Raw genomic sequence first — 26,694 nt, forward strand, 5'->3', positions numbered from 1 at the left:
AGATGTATGTCGACACTTTATGATGGCCTTTGCAATGTTAGGAGTGCCAAAAACTATAAAAACTGACAATGGTCCAGCTTATATAGCACAAAAAATGCAAATATTCTTTCAACAATGGGGAATCCAACACATCACAGGTATCCCCCATTCACCCACAGGCCAAGCAATTATTGAGCGTACACATGGCACCCTTAAGAATATGCTACAAAAACAAAAAAAGGGGAGCGTAGGGTTATCCCCACAGGAACGCATAGCAAAAGCTTGCTATGTGTTGAATTTTTTAAATTACTGGACAGAAGAGGGACCCCCTATATACCGACATTTTGATTCACACAGACAACACAAAGTTCAGGAAAAAGCCCAGGTTGTAGCCAAAAACCCACAGACGAATCAGTGGGAAGGGCCTTTTCCTTTAATAACCTGGGGTAGAGGATATGCTTGTGTTTCTACAGGCTCAGGGCCAAGATGGGTACCTGCTCGATGGATCAAGCCTTTCTTATCACAGTCATCATCATCATCTGCACCGTGACATCACCCACACCGCAGTGGATGCCACCCCAGCCTAAAACTAACATATGGGTAACTCTGGCCAATCAAACGGGACAGGACACATTATGTTTGTCATTATCTAGTCCAGGAAATCCTTTTGTAACCTGTCTGGTAGGACAACCTGTTGATGATTGGCAGGTTCCCCTCGAAAGGCGTCCATATATAAGTGATAAACCAACTGACATAGTTGATAAGTGGAATAATTGGGTCCCATGGTTTCCAAAAATGAATATAGAGCCACAAGAGCTAGATTTGTTAGGATCAGTAAAAATGGATTATTGTGTGTATCTTAACTATACAGATGGATGGGCTAACTGGAAAGAAATATCCCCTCCTCTCCCAGGATACAAAAGACGAGATCCAAAGGATCCGGAGCCACATAAAATACAATGGCTGAATGCTACCCTACCGGAGTATAGAAATGCCACTGCATGGTGCAACTATACTGCCGCAAAATTAACCTTATCTGGTAGATACCCACTCAAATTACCAAAGGGCCTATTTCTAATTTGCGGAGATCGTGCCTGGCCTGGTATCCCCTCTCGCGCATGCGGAGGACCATGCAGCATTGGAAGGCTGACTCTATTAACACCCAACATTTCAATGATTAATAACCATAGAAAACGCCCCAAGCGCGCCATACACGCTTTTCAATCTGAGTGTGATGACCAAGTAACATTTTGGAACACTGCAGAAATCGTATCAGCATCTATATTTACACCCGGGGTAGCATCAGGGAAAGCGCTAGTAACCTTAAAAAGGCTTGGTTGCTGGCTGGCAAAACAGACTAATGCTACTTCCCTGGCACTGAGTGGGCTATTGCTAGATGTTAATTCTGTTAGGCATGCTTCACTTCAAAATAGAGCTGCTATAGACTTTTTGTTATTAGCACAAGGCCATGGGTGTCAGGATTTTGATGGACTCTGTTGCATGAATTTATCTGACCATTCGGAATCCATCCATAAAAGCATTGAAAATTTACAAAAAGGAGTGCAGAAGTTACATCAAGACGATGGTCTCAATATTTTGGGGAATCTTTTGGGGAATTTAGGATTAGCTACGTGGATTAAGGGATCATTGCAAATAGGTTTGATGTGCTTGATAATCTTTCTTTGCCTTTTAATTTGTATCCCATGTTTGTTAAAAACAATTCAGTGCTTAATAGACCGTGCCTTGAAACAGGCATTCTTCATAAATAAAGAAGGGGGAGATCGGGGGATCTCAAGGACAGACTCGAGAGTGTTGGTGGAGAGACCTTGGGAAAAGGACACTATTATGCTTGTTGGAATCAAACCATGGGAGTAAATGCAACAAACTAAACAATCTTTTGCTTAGCCATATTAACGCAAAGTTTCTAATTATTGTATTAACTGTATTTTGTTCATTTGTACTACCTGTATGTTGTACTAACTGTATTTTGTTTATTGTTAGTGTATCTGCCTTGTTTCTTATTATGTGTTCAGTGCTTGACTGATTGATCCTTTAACCAAGTTATGGCTGTTCAGCTAAAAACAGCTATGGCAATACCACAAACAAATAAAGAAGGGGGAGATGTGGAGGCCTGCTTTGGAGACGGAAGTGCTGAATGCCTTGGTAGTGGACGATTGACCACAAGGACGAATGTCTTATCAGCAAGGAGCAAAGCAGGAAAAGGAGGAGGACAACAACAGCATGTGGAATGTCTTGTCAGCAGATGAGGAACAAAGCAAGGAAAAGAAGATAACCACAACTGCACGGCTGGCAAGATGCTGATTGATTGTAATCTTTGCAACACTTGTGTTAAAAGAGTATAAAAGGAGTTGGTTTGAGAATAAAGTTGTCTCACTCTGCATCCCAGACTGAGTCCGTTCTTTCGCAAGGTGCAACAGAAAATGAGTAATTTAGGAGCAGATTCAGAATAAATATGCAGTGGCAGAGATAAAAGAGCACAATATACTGCCTTTCTAACATTCATCTATCATTCAGTAGTGTCCCTTCACACAGAAATGGAGAATTTCCATCCTCACATGTGACGGATATGCTCCTTCCCCAGCTCATCCTGACTTCTCACAGGTAGCCCTGTTCAGGTGTTAACTACCATATTATCTGATCCTGGTAGTTGCCTCCCTGTTTTCTTCCCCCACCCAGACATTAACCATCAATAACAGTCCTGATGGCCCTATCCTGATGGGGAGATAAGGCTAACTGTGAGTACACCAGCCAACAGTCATTTTTGAATTGAAAGAATGACTATCAGTCAATCATCTTATCCCATAAATACGGGGACAGCCCAAGAGCCCATTGAGCTCTCCTTGCATGGCAGTGGGCTGCATGCCAGGATCTCCCCTTGAGCAGGGATGCCTCTCAAGGATACTCCTCGGGGTTGAGAGATCCTTCCCACTACAGATTCGTGGTAAGTGACTATAGCGCGCCTTTCTCTTTCTGAATTTGTAAACCTTACTTTGTGCACAAATCCCTTAGACATAAACCGTTGACCAGGTCTGGGACTAGGACTGGATTCAGCCGCACCCAGACTCCTCTCAGAAGGAGTTTGGAAAGCAAGGGGGTCCAGTCTGAACCTTGTGACCCAACGGGAGGGTGTCCTTGATAATCCTGTGTGTATCTTGAACCTCCATGCAGTAACTAATAAGTGACCTTGCCATAGAATCTCGTGAAACCATTGTCATTACCAATAAAACCTATTCCTATTTCTTTCCCACGAGTGAAGTGCATTGTGTCACTCACCCCCCCCCCCCCACCACTCGTTCCGTGACATCACAAAACATAATTAGTTTCATGACCCAGCATTGTTGCTGTATTGCTGCTACAAGAAGCTTTTATTATTATTATTATTATTTTCTCAGGGCACCCAAATTGGTGGAGGGGGGCACCAGCCAGATAAACAAAAGCTTTATTCCTACAACTTTCCACAGAGGTTGAATTCGGGAGCTATGGGATTTATTTTTAGTTCTTTGTCAACAAAATTGCAGAAACAGTATATCCTTTTCTTTCAGATATACTGTCAGAGTAAGCATTTGCAAATAGCAGCAAAGCTTAAAAACAATTTAAATTCTATAAATCTGACATTAGCTCTCCTACTGTCCATACTGTTTTTTTTGCAGTGATTTTAGACTGATTATTTTTTAATGAGATCTCCTTTTTGCCTAATTTTAGTCTTATAAGCTGTTATAATTGGGTTTAGGTGCTTCTTGAATACATTCTTTGTTTACTTTCTGTGTGGAACTCTGGGGAGATTTTTTGTCAAATTTGAATCATAATAGTGTTATAAAATATACCACTATTCATAAACATAAAGAACATTATAGCATTGAAAGTAACAAAGTAACTGCCTGTATATGTATACCAAATCAGTCCAGCTTTTCATAATCTCTTCTGAATAGGAAACTAGCTATCACTACTTCTATATCTATGTTCTGATTAGTTTCTGGCAAATATTTCTCTTTTGATTTTATTTGCTTTGTATTAATTTCCCCCTTTTTTTGAAAGAAAATGAGAGAGAGACATATTTAACCAGGACAAGTAGTCTACATGAATCTAAGACAAAACTGTCTTGCATCATTTTGCTGCTACCTACCCACTCTAGGAATCTGAAAGTAATGAATTTCCAGTACTTAAATGGTAGTAAAAAATGTGATTCTGGCAATTTTCTTTCTTTCTTTTTTTTTTTTTTTTTTTCTTTTGTGCTGAAGAAAACAAAGTAGTGCAGCCAAAGTTTTTAAAAAGATGGTGCTTAGGTTAATCATACTGTACAGTGGTCATATATTCTACTTCATTGTTAATGGTCTTGGAGGTGGAAGCATCCAATGTGGCCTTTTGACTATGCCAGCATTGGCCCCATGCTGGTGGGACTCACTGTTGACTGCATTTGCTGGTCTTTGCGCCCTTTTACAGGAAAAAACTTTCTTAAAGTCATTTTCCTTGATCTATTTTGATCTATAATAAGGGGAAAATACCTTTTAGGAACTAGGTGTTACTCTTAAAATCATATGAATGAACCTAAGGGTCTGATGATAACAAACTTCCTGGGTATTTGGCTCCTGGTTGCATGGTGGTACAGGGCCATGCACACAGACAATGTATACTGGGCACAGGCAAAACAGGTTAGCATATATCATATATCTGTACACATCCATATAGCATATACCCACAGGACAAAGTTGTATTTTGGGCAGCATGTAAAAAACATGCTTTCATAAATTGGAATAAAAAGCGAGCACCTTCTGTTCTGCCCCTTCCCTATGGTAAGAGCCTGTTGAAGACAACAAAAAATAAATGAGCCAAATAATCTGTGCAGAAAGGAAATTTATGCTAGTTATCCATAAACTCTTATCCTGGTAAATCTTGTGCAAGCATTGCTTTTCTTAGGTAGGTTTGCCTTACTGCCTATGAGAAGGTGTGATGTGCAGTAAGGCAAATAGTAGTACACTGAAATGTATGGTATTAGTAGACATAAATATTTTAGTTTTCATCTTCTTTACTGCCACAGAAATAATGACTTATAGCTGAAACAATGAGTTTGCTGCTCAGATATTTGCCTTTGGTTTGGCAGACCTTCAGTATATGCATTTAAGTGACTGTTTGGAGTCCCCCAAATTACAGGAAGTGCTTCATTTCTCTGCTTTGGATATGCCTCAGCCAAACTGAGAGATGATGCCAGAAGATTAATAATGCAAGCTAAGTAGCAGGGAACAAGTAAGTCATGGCTTCAGTATGAATAGAAATATATCCCAGCCATGCGAGACCTTACTTGTGTAAGTCAGGCCCATTGATTTCAATGAACCTATTCAGATGAACAGCTACTCACGTATTGAGCATTAGTATGACGATACACTGTTTCACACTACATTCACAGAGTGGTGAAATAACATTTGAGTACTGAATTTCAGCTGGTCTACGTAGCTTTAATTAAGCCCCTCAGAGCAGACAGTACTCTTCATTAGCAAACCGGCACCCTCTTTTTTTTACATATACCACAGAAACCTGATGATGATGATGAACACATAAGGATAATGTTAATACATGAATAACATTAAAGCTGGCATCCAGAACTTCCTCTTTGCAAATTAAATGGGACCCTTTTCAATGCAGCTATATTTTTTTTGTCTGCATGAATTGTAGTTAATGTGACAGAATCATTCTGCTATGTGAATTTTAGCTCATAAAGCAAATTAATTTCTGCTCTTAAGAACAGGATATATCTAACAAATGGAAGCTATTGTAAAGTGAGGTGCTTCATGACATGGATAGCCTGGCCTATGGCTATGGATCCACCCAGACTCACGTCATCTCTGTGCATCCCCTAATTTCTTGATCTCCATCAGACCAGGAAAAGTCACATATTGAACAACAAGAGTGGAGGACATTAATTCCCTTTTTATGTTAAGTACAGAAACATGTTTGGTGACCTCTCATCCTCATCCTTTCAGAGCTGGCTCATTATAAAACCCAATTTAACATCTGACAAAACTGACAGCTTCTGCTGCGGGACAGGAATAGCTGGCATCCCACCACTGGGAGCCGGATGGCAGTGGCAGAGTCACGTGAGAACACGGGCATGGCTCTGGACCACGTGATACAATACCTGTCTCATTCTCAGCTAGGACTGTTCATCTGTTGCCTCCCTGAATGCTGTAATTATATTGGTTGCCTCTTAGACATCAGCTTTTGCCAAGTGCTGTCACCAAGCTGCGCCTGGAGCGCCAGAGCTTTTCAAGCTGTGGCAACCACATGGCACCTGGTGACAAACAGTGACTTTTAAGCCCTCAAAGCAGCTTCTGAATATATCGGTGGGAAGCGATCCATTTCTTTTTACACATACCTTTCCACTCAGTTTTCTCTTGGCACATGAAATGTCTGTAACTAGAGAAGGACCATAAGAGCTTCTCTGCAAATGGAACTTGCAAAAGGTCCCTTTTCCTGCGTAAAATATCATATTTCATGGGATAGTCCATATTTCTCTGATGATAACTCATTCCAGTGCATTTTAAATTAATTTGTTTAACTTTCCTTTTTATATATATATAATTGCTATTCAGAGGAAATTACAAGAAGGCTCCCACAGAGATTTAATAAAGCACCAGTGTAGAACCTTAATCACACTAGATATCAAAGGAATACAGTTTTTATTGAAGTGTGGTAAAACGATCGTGGGAGTTGACAAATGGCTTACTGGTGGTTTATAGATTATATGGGCATTGAATGAGCTGCTATTTCCCCCTCTGCGGTGCCAAGGTGCCTTGCCCTCCTTCCCAAAAGAGGTTGTTCTAATTTTCATCACACCACACAGTTATGCCAAGTTATTTTGCATTGCTTGACACAATGAACCTGCATATAAAAACAAAACAAAACCAAACAAAACTCTCAATTATGCAAATAGAATTTTCTCAGGAGCAGTGAAATGAGCAAAGATCTCTGGACTGGGAAATCCCCACGTGATCTGGCAGTTCGCTGCCCTCAGCTTGCTCAGGCGGCAGGGGAAGGAGTGGGCTTGCGTGGGTTATAAGGTGCCTGCTCCTCTGCCTCCAGACTGGTGGTTGCCCAAATGTTCTCATGGCATTTGTCCCAATGCATTTTTGGACATGGGAAATGGAAAGGAGGAGGGGGAGCACCAGATGGCCCATCTCATGACTGCTGTCCCTCCTTTACTGTTCGGTTAATGGGTTTGCAAAATTATTTGAGCCCATGCCTCAGTCCACAGCATTTGAAATGTGTCTTGATATTAAGTGTGTGCTTAAGCATTTTCCCAGAAAGGAATCACAGTAATGGAGTTGGGGAATGCCAGCACAATTCATAAAGGAGCCCTGGGGATGTAGCAATGCGGGGCTGTCCCCACGGTGGTTGGGCCGACTATCTGCAAAGTTTCCTCTCCCTTTAGAGTGACCGTGGAGGAAGCACTTACCCTGAGCTTAAAAAGGCACTCGCACCTGTGGGAACTAATGCAAGACTTTCTGAGACACCAACATGCTAATGCTTGAGCAAAAATGCCAGTTATTTCGCTGGGATTCCTCCTCTGAATAATATCTCACATTTGAGTAACATTTGAAGAAAAACCTATAGGTTTAGAATAATAGTCCAGTCGTGCATAACGCTGGGAATCCTCCAGACCTGCTGAAATGTGTGTGATCACTCAGTGTTTAGTAGCTCTGAGCCTTTTCAAGTCAGATAAATGACAGAGAAGCAAAGCGGTAGATGTGCCATTGTGGGAGCATTGAAGGAGCAGGGGCTTAAGGTTTAGGGCCAGAAGCCAAAGCCATTTTATTGAGCAACAGACCAAACATATATTCTCAGAGAATGTGAGTATGCACTATCCACGCACTGTCCACGCACTCCCTCCCCTTGCCTCCAGCCAATTCCTTGACTCTATTGCTATCTGGGTCCAATCCTGCTAACAGACAACAGGTACACAACCAGAGATCAGCGCATCCAGTCTGTGTTTTAGGTTTCTCTATCTGCTAATATTTTATTCAGCACATTCCTAACTTTCACGGTTTCCCACAGTTTCCCACGGTTTCTCACAGTTTCCCATATCTCCCCCTTTTTTGTTTTCTAGCTCCAGGCATAGTTAAGGACCCAAAACGCAATAGTCAAGGAATTGGCTTTGACAATGCTGTAAAACCTCCCAACAGTTCAGCAAGTTCTTCTTCTTCCCCTTTGACGGTGGTGACTAAATTTGCATTCTTCTTTAGAACAGTCATTTTCGTTCTTTCCACTAAGGCACATATCAATTGTATGAGACATGGCAAATACATACAAAGGATTATGATTACAGCTAGCACTATACATCCCATTACAAATATTCGTTTGAGTCCAGTTGCCCATGTACGTCAAGGTTACCCACACATTCTCTCGAGGTTGAAGCAGTGATGCTGGCATTGCAATGATCACTTTGGTAGCAGCGAGTCCATAGAGGTTTAGTCCTCCAATGATTGTTGGAACTCTTCCTCGGGATCATCTCCTCTCTCCGCAGCTGTTGGTGTTGACAATGCCAGCTTTATCCATCGCGCTGGTACCTAACGGTTTTGTCCTGCAACATGAATACAAGCATACCCTCGCCCCCAGGTTATTAGAGGTACTGGGCCCTCCCGTTTTTGTGTGTGTAGGTCTTTATACATTACTTTTGCCTGTCCTTCACTTTGTGGCCCTTTCCTTGCCTGATGATGACGTTCAATCGGGATCAACTGATGTTCTTCCCGATTTAGAAAATTTAATACATACATTGCCTTATTTAAATGGTCCTGGGGGGTGTACCCTTCACTCCCCCTTTTTTGTTTTTCTAGCATTTTTTTCAGAGAGCCATGAGCACATAATCACCATTTCCCGCTTTTCATTTTGATGACATACACAGGTTTGTTCCACCGGCTGGTGGACTGCAGTTGGTCTGCGACAAGTTCGCTAAGGTGGCACAGCTTCTCCGCAGGGAGGGGCCCCTGATCCATCCACATTGGCTTGTCTGTGAGCCATGTGACGGCGGGAGTCAGCTGCGCGTCAGCGGCCCCTAAGAAAAAGGCCGTGTCACTCCCCATTGGCTGAGAACATCCCAGCCCCAGAGGGCTACAGGAACAGGCAGGATATAGGGGCGTGGAGTTGCTACCCACCCCTCAGGACGTGCAATCAAACTCAAGTGGGAGCTGATGCAAGGAGCTACTGCGCCCCCCACTCCCGTGACTTCCAGGGGCGTGGCTTGGGTCAGCCATGTTTGCAGCCAATCTTTCTGTGCAATAGTAGTTACATCGGCCCCACTGTCTATTAAACCCGCGATTGTGTACTTGGCTGCCCCAGCTGTTAGCTGGGAAGACCACATTGGTCGCTGTTTCACTTGTATCTTGGTCAGCCAATAGACCTGGGCTATCGGATCCCCGGCACACACCTTTTGTGGTGGACATGGTGCCGAGACTTGAGCATATATTCCGTGCTTTTCGGGTGAGGGGATTAACAGAGGTTTTACCCAAACGCCCGACCCTTCTGATCCCAATACTAGAACTGGTCCCTCCTTTTGCTGTATGACCCGCAAAGGAACCTTTTGGGGATCAGCGGTGGTCCACTTTACTGTTTGCTCTGCTTCGGCAGCCCTTCCCAGTTGAAATTCACGGGAGCCACCATCTCAGGATCTATGTCAGTGGCATGCATTATTTGTGTCCTCATGCGAGCATCCGCCGTGCTGCGCTTCCCATTTCCCGTCTTAGGCAAAGATCACCCATCGGGATGAGCTAAAGTGCAGCACTGATGTGTGTAATGCCTTCCCTTCCCCCAGCGCCGCAGACAGTCTCGCTTAAAGTGACCCATCTGTCCACACGCATAGCAAGCCCCGGAACCCATTGTGGCAAGAGACACTTAAGCAACGCGCGCTTCTTGGAGCACAACCACCTGTTGTACTGACATTAATATCAATCGAAACAGCATTATAAAATCATGAGCAGTCAGCCACCTGTCTTCCACGGTTTCTCGAATTAGTGCTTGGGTAAAGGGTGACTTTAATCCAGTCTGTCACAGCCTTTCACATTTCCTTAATAATTGTGTATGGAAGTGGAGCATGTTGGGGCCCGTTTGCATTATCGAAAAGCACAGGATATGCACACATTCCCCGCTCTGCTGCCTTTCCCACATCAATATTACCGTCCTGCAACGCCTCACGCCTAACCGTCACGCACGGATTCTTGGTTCTTTCCCTTTTACTATCCTCACCCGGCTCCACAGGTGGTGACACCACAACCTCCTTCAATCCACCGTCCGGGGGGGGGGGGGGAGGCTGTGTGTGGAGACCCGAGCCTGGGGCAGGGGGCCGGATAAGTATACATTCGTGGATAGCAGTCCTCTGCAAATGTGGAAAAGGTGGCAAAGATAGCCACAATAGCAAAGTTGGAGGTTTTGAATCGCTTGGAAGGGGTGGGGAAGGTGAGGGGCGCCCTCACTTCTATCCCTCTTTCTGATGTACCTACATATTCTCGCAATGCCTCACATACACTGCGCCACGGGCGCAACAAGACACCGTTAAGTCCCCTCGTGTAGCCTAGTCCCACAAAATTGCACCAAACTCATCCCACGCCCCGGGTTCACATATTGCTGTCTCAGTTAAAGCATAACAATTATCTAATCCCCATTTAAAAAGACAAATAAAATCCACAGTTTGGATATCCTGACCCTTCCTGGACCTATGTAAAACATGCTGCACAGCCTGCAGCAACTTTTCCTGCTCCTTTGTCATGGATCCCCCCATCATCCTTGACAGCTAGGCTCCCACTTCCCAGTGCCAGAGCTTCCAAGGCTTGCTCTCCTCTGTGCCAGAGCTTCCGAGGCTCACACTCCCCTGTGCCAGAGCTTCCGAGGCTCACACTGCCCAGTGGTTCAGAACTTCATTACCATTTATCAGTTGTGGCCACATAGATATTGTCCCCTGTCCATCCTGTCAAGTTTTCTCCACCGCACGATCTTCCCCGTTCGCCTATCTCGGTCCCTGTTTGGGCACCATTTGTGGGAATCATTGAAGGAGCAGGGGCTTAAGGTTTAGGACCAGAAGCCAGAAGCCATTTTATTGAGCATCAGACCAAACATATATATTCTCCGAGAATGTGAGCATACACTGTCCATGCGGTGTCCATGCGCTCCCTCCTCCTGCCTCCAGCCAGTTCCTTGACTCTATTGCTATCTGGGTCCAATCCTGCTAACGGACAACAGGTAACCAACCAGAGATCGATGCGCCCGGCCTGTGTTTTAGGTTTCTCTATCTGCTAATATGTTATTGAGTACATTTCTAACTTTCACAGTTTCTCACTCCGAACTTTCACGGTTTCCTGCACTATCCCACGTTTTCCGACAGTTTCCCACATGCCAGTCTGACTAGAATAGCAACCAATTTTATTTCATCCCTTTTCTGAACCAGATATTATTGTGATGCTTTCTGACATAGCCCTCTAATAAAGTATCATCCTTAGAAGGGATACATGTTTCTATTTTATCCTTGTGTTTGTACACAGATCAAAGATGATCCCCATTGACTGAAACCTATAATTGAATTAAGGATTGTGAGGTTGTCTCAGAGAGCAGGAGTGGTGCTTGAGTGGTTTATGGGCATGAACAGCCAAATCCGGAGATTAAATTCCATCTTTGATTTTCAGTTTCTGACCAATTTTCTGTTGGTAATATATGGAAAGGAAAATAATACAGATAATTGGGAATAGAAAAGCTGTACAAGAGCTTAGCCAGGAATCAAGGAATCTTTATATTCTCTTGGTGTGAGATTTTGATGCAAACCCATTGGTTGAAATTGTAGAAGATTTTAGTGGAAATATATTTTTCGTATATTATTTGAGAAATCTGCTAAAATTTTGGGGAGTAGGCCATTGGATCCATGTGGGTGTTGTAAACTGCTTTGTCAGTCTTTTAGCTTTGGAAGTCTCAGCACAATTTTGAATGAGGAAAAATTCTTCTTTTCCAGCTCTTTACATGAGAGTCACAGTTTTCTTACCAAGTTCCCAAGTACCCCTGGTCTCAAAGCGCTAGTGCACAGCTGCCATTACATATGTGCATATGTACATATGTTGCTGCTGAAAACTAAAACTTACTGAAATAATCATTCCTAGTGTTTGAAGAGGATGCATTTTAGGCATTGCTCGATGCCTCTTGTTTCTTTAAGGAGCATGAAGTAATGGTGCAAAAAGAGCAGCAACATCAAAATAGCAGGGGTGGTGTCAGGTTTTGTCATCCCCTCCTATCCCCATCTAGCAATAGGAAGGACTGCGAAAAACTGCTTGTATTCTAGACCTTTCTTCCAGGGGGTGTGATTGGATTGTCATTGGTACATAATTGCCCATTGGGGTATGAGAGCAGTAAATTTTTAATTTGTAGAGGGGAAAGAAAAAGGACAATATAGAAATAAGCATACAATATAGAAATAAGCATGGGTAAAAATGCTAAGAAAGAAAACCAAGGAACGTGTGCTTTTCCATTATTCTACTGCAATGGAAAAGTGCATACAATGTAAGCTGGCGGGATCAATTGTACGTATAGGTAAAATCAAATAACCCATATAGTAACCTTGAGAGAGAGTTTCTTTCATTCCTTCCCCTTCCCACTTTTTTTTTTAACCTCTAGCAAAATAAAGAGATGCAGTTTAATTACTTGTCTGATGCAAATCATGGCAGCTCTGCTGAAATCTGCTGCACTTTTTTTTTTCTCTCTCTGGATCTGGTTCTCGGTTGACCTGCTGCAAAGGTGCTCTGAAAGAGGAATTCAGTAACTATGGTCCCTTTTCCCCCTGGAACTTCATTAGCCTCACTTGTGCCAGGCAGTGAGAAATTTTCAGCAATAGAATTGGGATAAGGAAAATGCTCCTGTCCCAAACAGAGCAAAAAGTCAAAATAGACCCTAACATTATTTTGGGAATTTTTGCTATTGATGGATTTAAGGCCTTATCTTGGCACCAAGCTAGCAATGGGATGATATTTTAAAGTTGGTGCATGCTGACTTTAACAGATGCAGGAGATTTTCAGCTGCTTTTGAGAAGTGAGTCTTTTTAATTCACTGCCTAAATATGGCATTCAGAGAGTAACTTTAGTCTATGAGGTTGGAAAATTCCCAGTAGTACCTGGCAGACCTAAGACTGGGCTGTTTTCGCAATTGCTTGCCTCTTCAAACTAAAGCTAAAGGGCCAAATCCACACCTGTGCAAAGCCCCTGCAAGGCATGCGCTGTACTTAAGTACTCAGAGTGGGGTGCTGTGCAGTGCCAAGGTCAGGTGATGCTCTGCTGCACAGGGATGAATCCAAGGAGAAAAGCATGCAGTAGTGCAGTGCCGGCCTCATTGAAATGTGCTACAGAGGAGGACAGCATTAAGGAAGCAGCATCTGGTGGAAGGAGGGATGCAATTACTCCGCTTTCTTCCTCTTCCAAATACAGCAGGTCTAGCTCTCTTCTGTGATCCCTTTTTGCCTTCTGACACCATAACTTTAGTGGTTTCAGCAAAGCAATTTTAAGTTGTGTCATTAAAAATGTAGCCAGTGGTGCTTCAGCCTAATCTGAGCTCTGATGGCTTTTGCCTGGGTAATTGTGTAATAACTGTGGGAAAGGTGAGAAAAAATTGGAGCAGCAAGCCAGAAGATGGTGCCACGGTATGCCAGAATCAGTGCAGTAGCAGGGCTTTCCGTAGAAACTCACTGACAGAATAGAAACCTGGCTCTGTGCATGCGCATAATCTGGGAAAGTGATCTCACAAACGTTGTTCATGCATATTCATGCGCTTTTTAAAAAGAAGGCATTTATCTCCTTTAGGTTTGCGTTCTGCAAACGCAAAGATGCAATCGTGAACAATCTTGTCCATACGGTTTAAGGTAACTTTCAGAAACAATGGCAGCTTTTAAAAAAACTATTCTCTCATGGAGCACTAATCTGCACACCAGCCTTCCTGATGTTTATTCACTTAAATCATAAAAGAATATGAAATAAATAGCCTGCCTAGCATATCTTTTCTGAACTAATTCCATCCACAAAATTGTCTGCAGCTCTCATAGGAACAATACTTTCTCTGCTAGTCACCTGGAAATAGCAAGTATTTTGGTTTATTTAAAGACATATTTCCATTTTTAGTTATAACTGCAGGTGTTATACGTGCCATATATAAGGGAGATTTAGGGTTTCCTGAATTTTAGAAGTAGTCCAGCTCAATTCTAGGTTAAAGATCAGCATAAATTCTTTCATTTTATGTGGGCTAATAAATGTATCTCTGCTACAGACTGTGAATTTACAGTTTTGCATGTGCTTGGCTTGTTCTTCCTCACACAAACCTGCACTGATGATTTTTAGCACTTAGGGGACCAGGGACCTGAGTCAGAAACTGAAGTCTGACATTACAAGACCTGAATGCACCAGAAACATCTAACAGGGCATAATCTTTCAGTGTCTTTCTCCTAAAGCAGCTCCTAAAGTTATGAGAAGTTTTAGATTGGTGGCAAATATGAAGGCAGTGAAATCTGGCCCTACCACAGCAGTCTGACAAGGAGATCAATATTGTCTCAAACTTGGTTATTTGAAGGCAGCATACGCTAAGATTTATCTGCAACAAGCTTCACGACTCATAGGAATATATAACATGGGTGGCTGCTATTTGACACATCTTTAGTGGCCTGCAGCTGGTTTTGGCGCTGCTGTTCATGCTCAATGTTGGTTAAGCAAATGCTTTCAGTTTTTCATAGCAAACTATAAGCGACTGCACATTTAACAATAAAAAACAATTTTCTAAAAGGAGACCAGAGAGAGAGAAACAGAGAAAAGTTATCTCAATAGGAAAATTCCAATATATTGGAAGGTTACTGCTGAAAGTGTAGAGTCTGCAAAGGGTTAATAAAAAGGATTAGACATGCACTCTCTCCTTCATTCAGGTTCTTATGGTTTCTCATGAGCCTAATTGAATTCAGGAGGGTTTTTTCTACATGGCCATCTCAGATTGGGTTTTGATCAGTGACAAACATTGATTGTGCTCTATGGAAAAAAAAGCTCTTAGTGTGTATCTATAAGGGAAAAAAAAGAGACAAACAAAAATCTTGCCCTTTTTTATGATCAAAACTGCAGTAGGATCTGTTACATTAGAGAACTGGGAAAAGTGTTTTCTGATGGGAGGATTGAAGCAGTGCCCATGTGCATTTCTTCCTCCCTAGGATTGTGTTCAGCAAGCTTTTACCAATGAGATATATATTACATATACTGCAGAAACCTGTTAAAGATATCAAGCTTGCTTTCAAACTGGGTAAAACAATACCATTGAAAAAAAATGCTGGAAAACACTTCTAGGCAAATTCTTCTGGCATAAGATTATTTTGTGATGTCAACATTGGCTTTAGGAGGTAGGTCAGGTATGCAGTCCGACACATGGAGTTATGCTTTTAAACTCTTATCAAAATGATTTTGGATTAACTGCCTTCCTGCCATCGACAAAGGTTATTTATAGCACGCATCTTAAAAAAAAGGAGCAAGCCCAACACCTCTAATGTCATAGAATCATAGAATCATTAAGGTTGGAAAGGACCTCTAGAGATCATCTAGTCCAACCTCCCTGCACACGAAGGGTCATCCAGAGCATGTGGCACAGGATCGTGTCCAAGCAGATTTTGAAGATCTCCAGAGAAGGAGATTCTACAACCTCTCTTGGCAACCTGTTCCAGCGCTCCGTCACCCTCACCATCAAGAAATTTTTCCTTAAGTTCCTGTAGAACTTCTGGTGTTTCATTTTGTGGCCATTTCCTCTAGTTCTGTCGGTGGCCACCACTGAAAAGAGGCCAGCACCATCCTCCTCACTGCCTCCCTTGAGGTACTTATAGACACTGATCAGATCCCCTCTCAGCCTTCTCTTCTCCAGGCTGAACAGGCCCAGCTCCCTCAGCCTCTCCTCATAGGACAGATGTTCCAGGCCCCTGATCATCCTTGTGGCCCTGCGCTGGACTCTCTCCAGTAGATCCACATCCCTCTTGTACTGTGGAGCCCAGAACTGGACACAGCACTACAGCTGTGGCCTCACCAGGGCTGAGTAGAGGGGCAAGATCACCTCCCTCGATCTGCTGGAGACGCTCTTCTTGATGCACCCCAGGATCCCATTGGCCTTCTTGGCCACAAGGGCACACTGCTGCCTCATGGTCAACTTGTCGTCCACCATGACACCCAGGTCTTTCTCTGCAGAGCCTGTTCTCCAGAAGTTTGGTCCCCAGCCTGTACTGGTGTCTAGGGTTATTCCTCCCCAGGTGCAGAACCTTGCACTTGGCCTTGTTGAATTGCATGAGGTTTTTCACCGCCCAGTTGTCCAGTCTGTCCAGGTCCCTCTGGATGGCAGCGCAGCCCTCTGGGGTATCGGCTACTCCTTCCAGTTTGGTATCATCAGCAAACTTGCTGAGGGAGCACTCTGTGCCTTCATCCAGGTCATTGATGAATAAATTGAACAGGACTGGACCGAGGACTGACCCCTGGGGGGACACCACTAGCTACAGGCCACCAACTAGACTCTGCACCGCTGATCACCACCCTCTGAGCTCTGCCATCCAGCCAATTCCTAATCCACCTCACGGTGCACCTATCTATCCCACACTACTGCAGTTTACCCAGGAGGATGTTGTGAGGGATGGTGTCAAAAGCCTTGGTGAAGTCGAGATAGATGCCGAAGCAAAGAAGGCATTCAGCAACTCTGCTTTTTCTGTGTTATTCGTAACCAGGGTGCCCATCCCGTTCGCCAGCGGACCCACGTTTTCCCTGATATTCCTTTTGCTGTTAATATATTTGAAGAAGTTTTTCTTGTTATTTTTAATGTCTCTTGCCAGATTGTGTTCCAAACGCGCCTTAGCTTTCCTTGTCACATCTCTGCATTCCCTGACTACATTCCTGTATTTCTCCCAGGGGGCCTGTCCTTTTTTCCACATTCTATAGACCACTGCCTTCTGCTTGAGCATTGCCACAAGCTCCCTGCTCATCCATGCAGGTCTCCTGCCCCCTCTGCCTGACTTCTTACCCACAGGGATGCACTGTTGCTGGGCGTGGAGGAAGTGCCGCTTGAAAACTAACCAGCTCCCTTGCGCCCCCCTTCCTTCTACAGTTCTAGCCCATGGGATTCTTCTGAGGAGGTCCCTGTAGAGGCTAAAGTTGGCCCTCCTGAAGTCCATCATTGCAAGGCTACTTACAGCCCTGCCTCCTCCTCGTTGGATCCTGAACTCCACCAACTCATGGTCACTGCAGCCAAGGCTACCCGCCCCCTCTCCTACAAGTCCCTCCCTATTTGATAGCATGAGGTCCAGTAGCCCACCTCTCCTCGTCGGCTCCTCCACAACCTGCATCAAAAAGTTATCGTCGACGCTCTGCAGGACCCTCCAGCACTGTTTGTGCCTGGCTGTGTTGTCCTTCCAGTTGATGTCAGGGTAATTGAAGTCCCCCATGAGAACCAGGGCCTGTGACTGTGAGGCAATATCCAGCTGACTGTAGAAGGCCTCATCAACCTCCTCGTCTTGGTCAGGTGGCCTGTAGCAGACACCCACCACAGTGTCTCCCACATTAGCCTGCCCTCTAATCCTTACCCACAAGCTCTCAACTCGCTCATCATCCACTCCCAGGTTGAGCTCCATGCATTCCAGTTGCTCTCTCACATAAAGAGCAACTCCACCACCTCGCCTTCCCAGCCTGTCCTTCCTAAAGAGCACATAGCCTTCCATGGCAGCGCTCCAGTCGTGCGAGCTATCCCACCACGTCTCTGTGATTCTAATGAGGTCATGACGCTGGGACCGCCCACAGATCTCCAGTTCATCCTGCTTATTCCCCACGCTTCGCGCATTGGTGTACAGGCATTTCAGGGAAGTAACCGAGATCGCAGGTTTCCCAGGAGGGGTGAAAGAGGACCCTCTGTGATCATTTCCCATCCTCACTTCCCCACTAGCATACTCCCGCTGGAAGCCATCTGACCTAGGCTGTGTGGTACTGTTCGCCGTGTCTGTGTGACACTCCCCTTCCCCCTTCTTGTCTAGTTTCAAGCCCTCCTAACCAGGTTGGCCAGCCTTTTGGCAGAGACATGTGCCCCTCTTGCTGAGATGGATCCCATCATTCCCCACTAGCTGGTGGTCATCAGAGTCCCATGGTCATAGAAGCCATTATGCAGCCCTTCATGTGACCTCTTCATGAAGATGTGTGCATATTTGATTATCTCGCTGAAAATAGCTGCTTTATGAGCATCTACTTTACAAGGTGCATTGGAAAATATATATATATGGACCTGAATATGTCTTCTATGGCAAAAGCAAAAGAAAGAAAACCTAAGGAAGTTTTGTTTGAATCTTGAGGATTCTTGACCTGCTGACTGTTTTCTCCTGGTGCTGCTGTCATCCCTGATGGATATAATGCCTTTTGTAAAACCACCAAGCATCACTTCAAATTTAGGACCTTTTATCTATTTTTATGCAACTATTTGTTTGAACATGTTCTTCAGAGTGCCACTTCTGCAAGGTTGCTGACATTTCCTAAACTACTTATGGCCCTTTTTTAATATTTTAATTTAAACACTTCTTTTCCCTCAATAGTGTTTGATGAGTACTTAGTGTATTTAAAGAATACAACCTTTGCTGCTAAGTTTAAGGAAGCCAACTGCATTTGCATTCTCTGGTAAGACTGTCCATTTCTATTGTCATCCTAGAAATCCTTTTTCTGAAGACCATGCTAGAAGACTGAATTAATTTTGTCTAAATTGATCTTCTGTGCATATGGGTAATCAGAATTGTTTACCAGATGAGGTCGGCCTCGCTACTGCTTTGTAGATTAATAATAATAATACTTCCCTTGCTCTGCTAGAATATTTTTTGAGATACCCTAGGTTTTAACCTACTTTGTTTCACAGCCACTTTATATTGGTAGCTTATATTCATTCTGTGTTTTGAGTAATTACTTGAATCTCTTTTTTGTTTCACATGCTTAAAACTGATGAGCCTGTAGCTTATAGTAGAAATTCTTGTTACTCATCTCTAAGTGCATGACCTTGACTTCTGTGTCCCTTTTCCTTTGATAATCACTCCTCAGAAAAATCCAGTTTGTTCACAATCCTTTTGTGCAGTGATGGATGCTTCCTAATTTCATCCTCTTCGGGGGATGTGTTCCAGCTTGGAATATATGGCATGGAATAATGTACCAGTATTATTAATGGTACTGGTAAATGAAACCAGTCCTATGACTTGTCCTTTAAAATTGCCCTGGTTAGCTTGTCCTGGTGAGGTAGCTCCCTTTCAAACAACCTATGGACATTTCCTTTTGAGTAGTGTCTCAGTGTCCTTACAATTCTTGCCTCCCTCCCCAGCTTTTCAATTTTCATGAATAATTATGCACACAGTACTGTATTGCATCTCTTTGGACATTGCTGATTTTGCTTATGAACTGTCAAAAGTTTCCAATGAGGTGCTTAAAATGATCAGAATATCAAGAAAATCTCATTTTTGGATATAGACTACTCACTAACTCTTCACTGTAAATATTAATGTAAATATTGATTATTTGAATATTTTAAATCTGAAACATTCATTTTATTCCTTTGTTCTTTCACTACATTAAATTCTTAGAAACGTGTCCTGTACGAATCTTACCACTATGCATTTGAAAAGTCTCTTCATAACTATTCACCCATAGCTGCTTAAGCTATTCTGTTTTAGTACATGCAACCGCAGGAAACTTGTTCAGTTGTACTAAAATGTCCAGGCCATCTGCAGAAAGCACAAAGCAAACCATCTAGAAAAAGTCAAGTGAAATTTTCATTTAAAATTGTCTATGAATGCTTGTGAATAATTTTAACAGTATTAATTTCACTACTTCTCAGCTAGTAACAGGAATAATGTAATAACAAGTTTATCTCTATAGAAAAGCTTCCGTTTTGTTATACCTAGCACTAATTAAGATTCAAATAACCTTTTATTTTTCCACATAATTTCATTAATTTTAGAGTTTTTTCCCCTCCATCTGCATGCCTAAAACACTGAGGGTGTCAAAAGAGAGTGAGTGCATAAAGCTTTATCTGAATAATGTCTATCACAGGAGTTTGTGGTGAATGTCTTATCAATAGTCCCTTAAATTTATCTTTAAGTTTGGAAACTGTCAGGCTTCAAACAATAGTTGGCGGTGATTTTTGAATGAAGTTAATTGTGTATTCCTATGGGGAGGAGGGGAACAAAAGATTAATCTGAACCAAATTGACTGTGGGAGATGATGAAGGCAAAGAAGCCAAAATTTTCAGATGAATTAAAATACCTCATCCCAGCAAAAATAAATCCTAGAGCCTGACAGGAAAGAGAAAAGCAAGCAACTGATGACTAGGGACTTTTTTTATGAGAGCATAGGAGGGGAATCATTTAGCTTAATTGGGATCATTGGTGTCGCAGTTGCTGCGCTCCTCTATGCTGGCTGTGCTGCAGGTCTTCTCCTGCGCTTCCTCGTGCTGCAGCTTCTGACCTCGGCCAGAACCCCCAGTGCCACGTCCACCAGCTCTGCCTCGGTCATGCAGTAGATGGTTGCTGCCCTGGCCAGCCCCTGGCCCTGGCCCTGGCCCTGGCCCTGGCCAGCCGCTGCCGCTGGTACCACCAGGCTACCGTGGGGGGAGGCCCGGCCACCGCCACCGGCTGCCTGCCGCCATCTTATGTACCCGCCCCAAGAGAGGGGGCGGTCTGCGCAGGGCTCCGGGCATGCGCTCCGCCCCGCAGAGGTCATGGCCGCCTCCGGGGGCGCCAGTCCCCGAGCCCACCGGCAGACCCGCCGCAATCCCCGACAATTCCCCCTTTTTTTTTGTATTTGTGCTGCAATTCTTTCTTCACTTTCTTCATCCGAGGAGTCATGGTTTTTTTTTTTTTTGCGGATTTTACTTGAAGCGTTCCACTCGGTCAACTGTTGCGCAGGTGTAGTAAGTGAGGTCTTCCTTGTCAGGTGTTCCACACCTTCAAGAGGTGCCAGTCCACACCTTCGAGAGGTGCCAATCCCATTCTACCACACCTTCAAGAGGTGCCAGTCCACACCTTCGAGAGGTGCCAGTCCCATTCCACACCTTCAAGAGGTGCCAGTCCACACCTTCAAGAGGTGCCAGTCCCACACCTTAACAAGGAGTCAAATCACAAGTCCGAATGGCTGCTTCCCTGCTGCTCTCAGGTTCCACCAGGCTCCGCTACCACCGCCAGTCGTCAGGCGGTCCGTTTCTTGTTATCACGTCGGGTTCTTGTTATCACGTCAGGTTCTTGTTATCACGTCGGGGTCACCATTTGTCGCAGTTGTTGCGCTCCTCTATGCTGGCTGTGCTGCAGGTCTTCTCCTGCGCTTCCTCGTGCTGCAGCTTCTGACCTCGGCCAGAACCCCCAGTGCCACGTCCACCAGCTCTGCCTCGGTCATGCAGTAGATGGTTGCTGCCCTGGCCAGCTGCTGCCCTGGCCAGCCGCTGCCCTGGCCAGCCCCTGCCCCTGGTCCTGGCCAGCCCCTGCCGCTGGTACCGCCGGGCTGCCGTGGGGGGAGGCCCGGCCGCCGGCACCGGCTGCCTGCCGCCATCTTATGTACCCGCCCCGAGAGAGGGGGCGGTCTGCGCAGGGCTCCGGGCATGCACTCCGCCCCGCAGAGGTCATGGCCGCCTCCGGGGGCGCCAGTCCCCGAGCCCACCGGCAGACCCGCCGCAATCCCCGACACATTGGGATCCCATCTCCTTCAGTTGCTTTGGGTTAATGGGAGTTTCTATGGCAAACTTTACGTTAGCACAGTGCTTGTTGTCTAACTTTGATCTATTTTTTTTTTTTCTGGGAGGGAGGGTCTTCTTTGACTTTATTAAGGCCAGTTTGAGCTGGAAGTTAAGAATATTAAATTGAGGGAATTTTGCTTGGGAAATGTTGTAAAGACCCTAAATCCTGACCTGTATTTTAACCTTGGAAGCAGCTGACTGATAAACAGAAGGGATGGAATTCAGGATCCAGATGGAGGCAAAGACACTTTTCATGCTATGTGAGATTAACATTTCTTAGTCTTTGTAAGAATTATTTTTGTTCTTGTTGTTCTTTCCTCTTCTAAAGTGTGACATTGTTGAAGAGAAAGCTGTGATGAAGACTTTTTACAGCTATTGCTGGGTTCTTCTTTTTTCTTGAGGAAGAGCTTCTCTCTCTCTCTTTTTTTTTTTTTTTTTCCCTCCCCTCGGATCAGAACATATGATAATTATCTCCTGTGAAAGATTATAGAAATTCCGGCTAATATAGTCAAGTGGCATATTTGCACTTAGAGACTTTATTAAGTGTTGCAGTTCAAACAGCTGCAGCGACCTGGTTCAGGGACGGCACGGCGACCACCCCCAAGCCACTCGGGCCATCAGCTAGTTGACACCAATGTGGTGGACGGCAAATGGCGTTTATTGATGGGTAACAAGGTGTTATATAGCTAAGGTTTACAACGTCACATCCGTCTGCTCACATCCTAAACTAAACACTATTGGCTATTAGGGGCCCTATCTTTCCGTACAGCACGATATCTTCCGGCCGCCGGACCATAACTATCTGCAACAAGTTCCCCCCTCCCTATGCATAACATAGGGTCAGTACGACCCAGGAGGCAGGCCGGGGGGCGGACAAACTCTAGTTGCGCATCCCTCCAACAACTTATTTTGCATCCCGGGTAACAACGGCTGTTGTAGATAAAGCTCCGGACTTGCCAATTCTATAGCAATCTTCATGGCCTCTGCCTTAAGCATCTGGCATGCTTGGCTTATCTAGCTCCAGGAGGAGCTGGATGGGGGCCAAGCGCCATCATTAGTGTGGCGGTAAGCGAGACCCTTGGCTACCATAGCAATAAGACTCTTGCTGCTTCCGTCTACTCTTCCCAGGGCGGACTGTACATACATGTCATTAGTTAACCCCAAAACCCTTGAGGCATCGACATTGTCAATTATCACCAAATCAGCCCCTTCCTCCATTAATCTTACCATGCAGGACTGTGGTTTCTCCCCGGGCTATTGTTTATATTTCGCTAGCAGATTCTTAATATCTTCAGGGGTAACCAGGGCAGCTTAATATCTTCGTTTAACCGGGGCGGCTCGCCTTTTTGGTTCGTCCTCCGATGGGCCCTTCTCCTCCGGTATGGGGACTTCCTCATCTGATTCCCAAATATCCCCACCCCAAGTTTCCAGGTCCCAGTCAGGGTCAGTGATAATAGTCCACACCTGGGTGGCTTGGAGGAGCTGATTCTTCTCCTGTTCCTCCTTTGGCTGCCCCACTAAAATCTTATATGCACACAGCAGAGCACCTCCCATCTGACCGGCATGTTTCAGTCGGACCCAGTTCTTAGTACAGTCAGTCTCCCCAAACCGACCCCAATACTGTAACATCACCATGGGGTCTTTCTGGGTCCATGGTTCTGGAGATACCCGGGTGCAGGTCTCCTATCGGTCCCATAGAGCATTCCATGGTTCCAGCCCCCATTCAGGGCATTCCCTCGGAGGCACAGCCTCCCTGCAGTCGCCAGTGCTGCCTGCGGCTATCCCGAAAAAGAACCGCTACGTCGCACACACAATAAAGACCACAAACACAAATAGCACAAATATGAATTCTATCAAGTGACACAACCTCACCTAGCTATGCGCCCTACTAGTGAGTTCCACTGATTAATTGCTGAACCCCATCCTCGTCACCAATTATGTTCCGAATGGGCTCAGGATTCGGCAGTAATCACGCCAGAACGAGGTGACTACATCAAGCATTTATTCAGGCACATAAAAGAAGCAAAGTATGGATAACTACTCACGAGGTGATACCTGCCGATCTGGACCCGAACATCCTCTTGAGCTGGCAGATCAGAGAGAGAGAGTTGCTGACCGGTTCCTGCGGAGACAGCATAGGCCTGAGTTAGGAGTTTCTTCTCCTCCCCTGCTCTCTCCTCACTGTCCACTTTTATGTCTGGTGCATCCTGGCACGCAGGGTCAGTACAACCCAGGAGGAAGGCTGGCGGGGGGGGGTGGACAAACTCCCTCCCTGGGTGCGCAGGCGCACATACCAGTCGGGGGTCCCAGCCCTCAATTCGAGGGGCCTGCCTTCCTCCTCTTCTTCCTCATTTCCGAGTGTTTGGGCTCCAAAGCTAGTTTGGAGGATGTCTGCGGTTACGTTGACTACAAGCCCAGCCAAGCGGCTGGCTTCAACATGTTTCTGGTGGGGGGGCTGCCTGTAAACCAGGCTGAGCAGCTGCGTCTGTGCTCCTTATCGCTCAGCCTAGGCAGGCAAACATCATCTTCCTCAAGGTCTGGCCTCTGCTTCCCATGGGAGATTTTTATGACTCTACAGATCACAGAAATTTTCATCTCTTATACACATGATCAGTGAATTGCTAAAGGGTTTTGCGGCGGCGGGGGGGGGGGTGTTATTGAGCAATCACTGGACTTGTGAGAAGTTTTCACTGCCATGGTGGACAGGCATTATGAAGCAAAAATTGAAGACCAAAAGGCATTACCAATTTACTATTGAACTTATATGAAATAATAACAATCCCTTAAACACACGTGTCAAGAGCATCAAGGTTGTGCACTGAAGTATTTAAAAGCAGGAAATGTCAATGGTTAGGATGTTTGGTCAACTTCACTTTGCCCCCACATCCTAAACCTGCTCTCCAAATGTTGCATTTGAATAAACTGTGCTATTCGTGAACTCGACTACCTGTTTTGAAGGCGATTGGATGAAACAGATGACAGACTGTTCATGAACCCGATACTGCCAGAGTCAGGCCTATAGCTGATCACACTATTTGTGAAATCAATTCGCTGTTTGGAAGGGAATCGGACCTACAATTGACAGAGAGAGAGTTGCTGACCGGTTCCTGCGGAGACAGCATAGGCCTGAGTTAGGAGTTTCTTCTCCTCCCCTGCTCTCTCCTCACTGTCCACTTTTATGCCTGGTGCATCCTGGCACATAGGGTCAAGTGGGACGACCTCACATAGCTGTGCACTCCACTAGTGAGTTCCACTATTTTAATTGCTTAATTGTTGCAGATAGTTATGGTCTATGGTCTGATAGTGGGGGGCCGGGAGCCGGTCTGGGCGACCGTTTGAGAGGGCGCGCCTCCATGAGTGGGAGGCGGGGCGGGCCAAGGAGGGGGGAAAGTAGGCGGGGCTGGAGCCCAACAAAAAAAGTACCGGAGCCCGGAAGTGACCAGTAAGTCGAGTTCCAGCTCCAGCTCTGGCTCGGACACTGGTGAGGATGGGTGGCCCACAACTGATTCGAATTTGGGGAGGGAGAGAAGGAAGGTGAACGGGGCTGGGAGCCAAAGAACTAGGAGGCAGGGTATTCCCATTCGAATTGGAGAGGAGCCGCGAGGGGAAGAGGCCCCTCTCACGGACTGGAAGGAAATAAAGATCGCATGTGCCGAGTGGGCCCCATCAACCGCGCTAGCGTTCCCAGTCCGGGTGACGGAGGCAGGACAGAGGGTCTACTCGCCGATAAAATCTAAGGATGTGCAAACGATTGTTAAAGCAATTGCGGATAAAGGGATTAATTCTGCCATGGTCTCAACCCTCATAGATGGTATCTTCGGGGGGGGCGATATGCTCCCGTTTGATATAAAGCAAACTTGTAGACTAATCTTTGATGGAGCAGGGATGATCGTTTTCAGACAAGAATGGGAAGACAACTGTACAAAGTGTTTAGCCCAAGTAACTGGGGCAGATCATCCATTACACGGCTCCAGCCTGCAGCGGTTAATGGGTACAGATCCAACAATGATCACCCCCCAGGCGCAGGCCCATGGCCTGCGGGCCCATGAAGTTATGGCAACTACTCGTGCGACCAGAGAAGCTATTCGCACAGCCTGTAGAGTCGTTGCCAGACCATCACCATGGTCCTCAATAAAGCAAAGTGAAAGTGAGAGCTTTACACAATTTGTAGATCGTCTCCAAGCAGCGGTCGACTCTTCGGCCCTGCCTGCGGAGGCAAAAAGCCCGGTCGTAGCGGAATGTTTACGCCAACAATGCAATTCCGCAACCAAAGAAATCCTGCGATCATTGCCGGTAGGGGCAAGTACCGCAGACATGGTTAAGCATGTTGCAAAGGAAGAGCATCTGACCCCAATTCAGGCGGCTGTTCATGCCGCAATAGCCAACGTAATGACATGTTCTAAATGTGGCCAGGCAGGCCATGTTGCAGCAAACTGCCCTTGGCTGGGGGACTCGCTGGCAGCGCTCCCCCCATGCCAAGATCGACCCAAAGGTCACTGTCAGGAAAGATGGCAGAGTCAAGTGGTGCCCGCTTAAGTCTATTAAACCAGACCTTCAAGATAAAACTAATGAAAATTGTGAGTTTCTGTTCACAGGACCGGATCATCGGACACCCCGGTGATAGGCGTCCCGCCCGAGCCTGTGAGTTCCACACCGAGGGAATCCAGAAAACAACAAAACAGCCTCCGCAAGAGTGGGCCGTGATGCCTTTGCGTGATCTTAATTTTGCAGCTTGTCACTATAGGACAGGTAGAATCACATCAGCCCTTTAAATGGGTACTTGAACAGATGGAACAATCTCGAGCAATTAGTACAAAAGTAACTACAGGGTCACCAATCTTCAATGCCATGCCTTGCCAACCAGCACCCGTTGAACCCTGTTCCAAAACGCAGCTGGTACGAAAATTGGTTCACCGGTTCGCTGTGGTTAACCACCCTGATATC

General features: G+C 45.3%; 1 protein-coding gene across 1 annotated transcript; it reads left to right on the forward strand.

Moving 5' to 3' along the window:
- Window positions 1-892: 892 nt before the first annotated feature.
- LOC148590976 (uncharacterized) lies at window positions 893-21,420 on the forward strand (the record flags this gene model as incomplete). The annotated part of the gene is made up of 4 exons (XM_088538248.1): window positions 893-1,564; window positions 20,482-20,675; window positions 20,958-21,084; window positions 21,329-21,420. Coding segments are annotated over 4 exons (1,085 nt in total), but the record flags the coding sequence as incomplete, so codon positions are not given.
- Between the last annotated feature and the right edge of the window lie 5,274 nt (window positions 21,421-26,694).

This window comes from Tinamus guttatus, unplaced genomic scaffold (assembly GCF_059628265.1).
Source record: "Tinamus guttatus ecotype Peru unplaced genomic scaffold, ASM5962826v1 Tinamus_guttatus_pri_ptg000944l, whole genome shotgun sequence".
Taxonomy (NCBI): Eukaryota; Metazoa; Chordata; class Aves; order Tinamiformes; family Tinamidae; genus Tinamus; species Tinamus guttatus.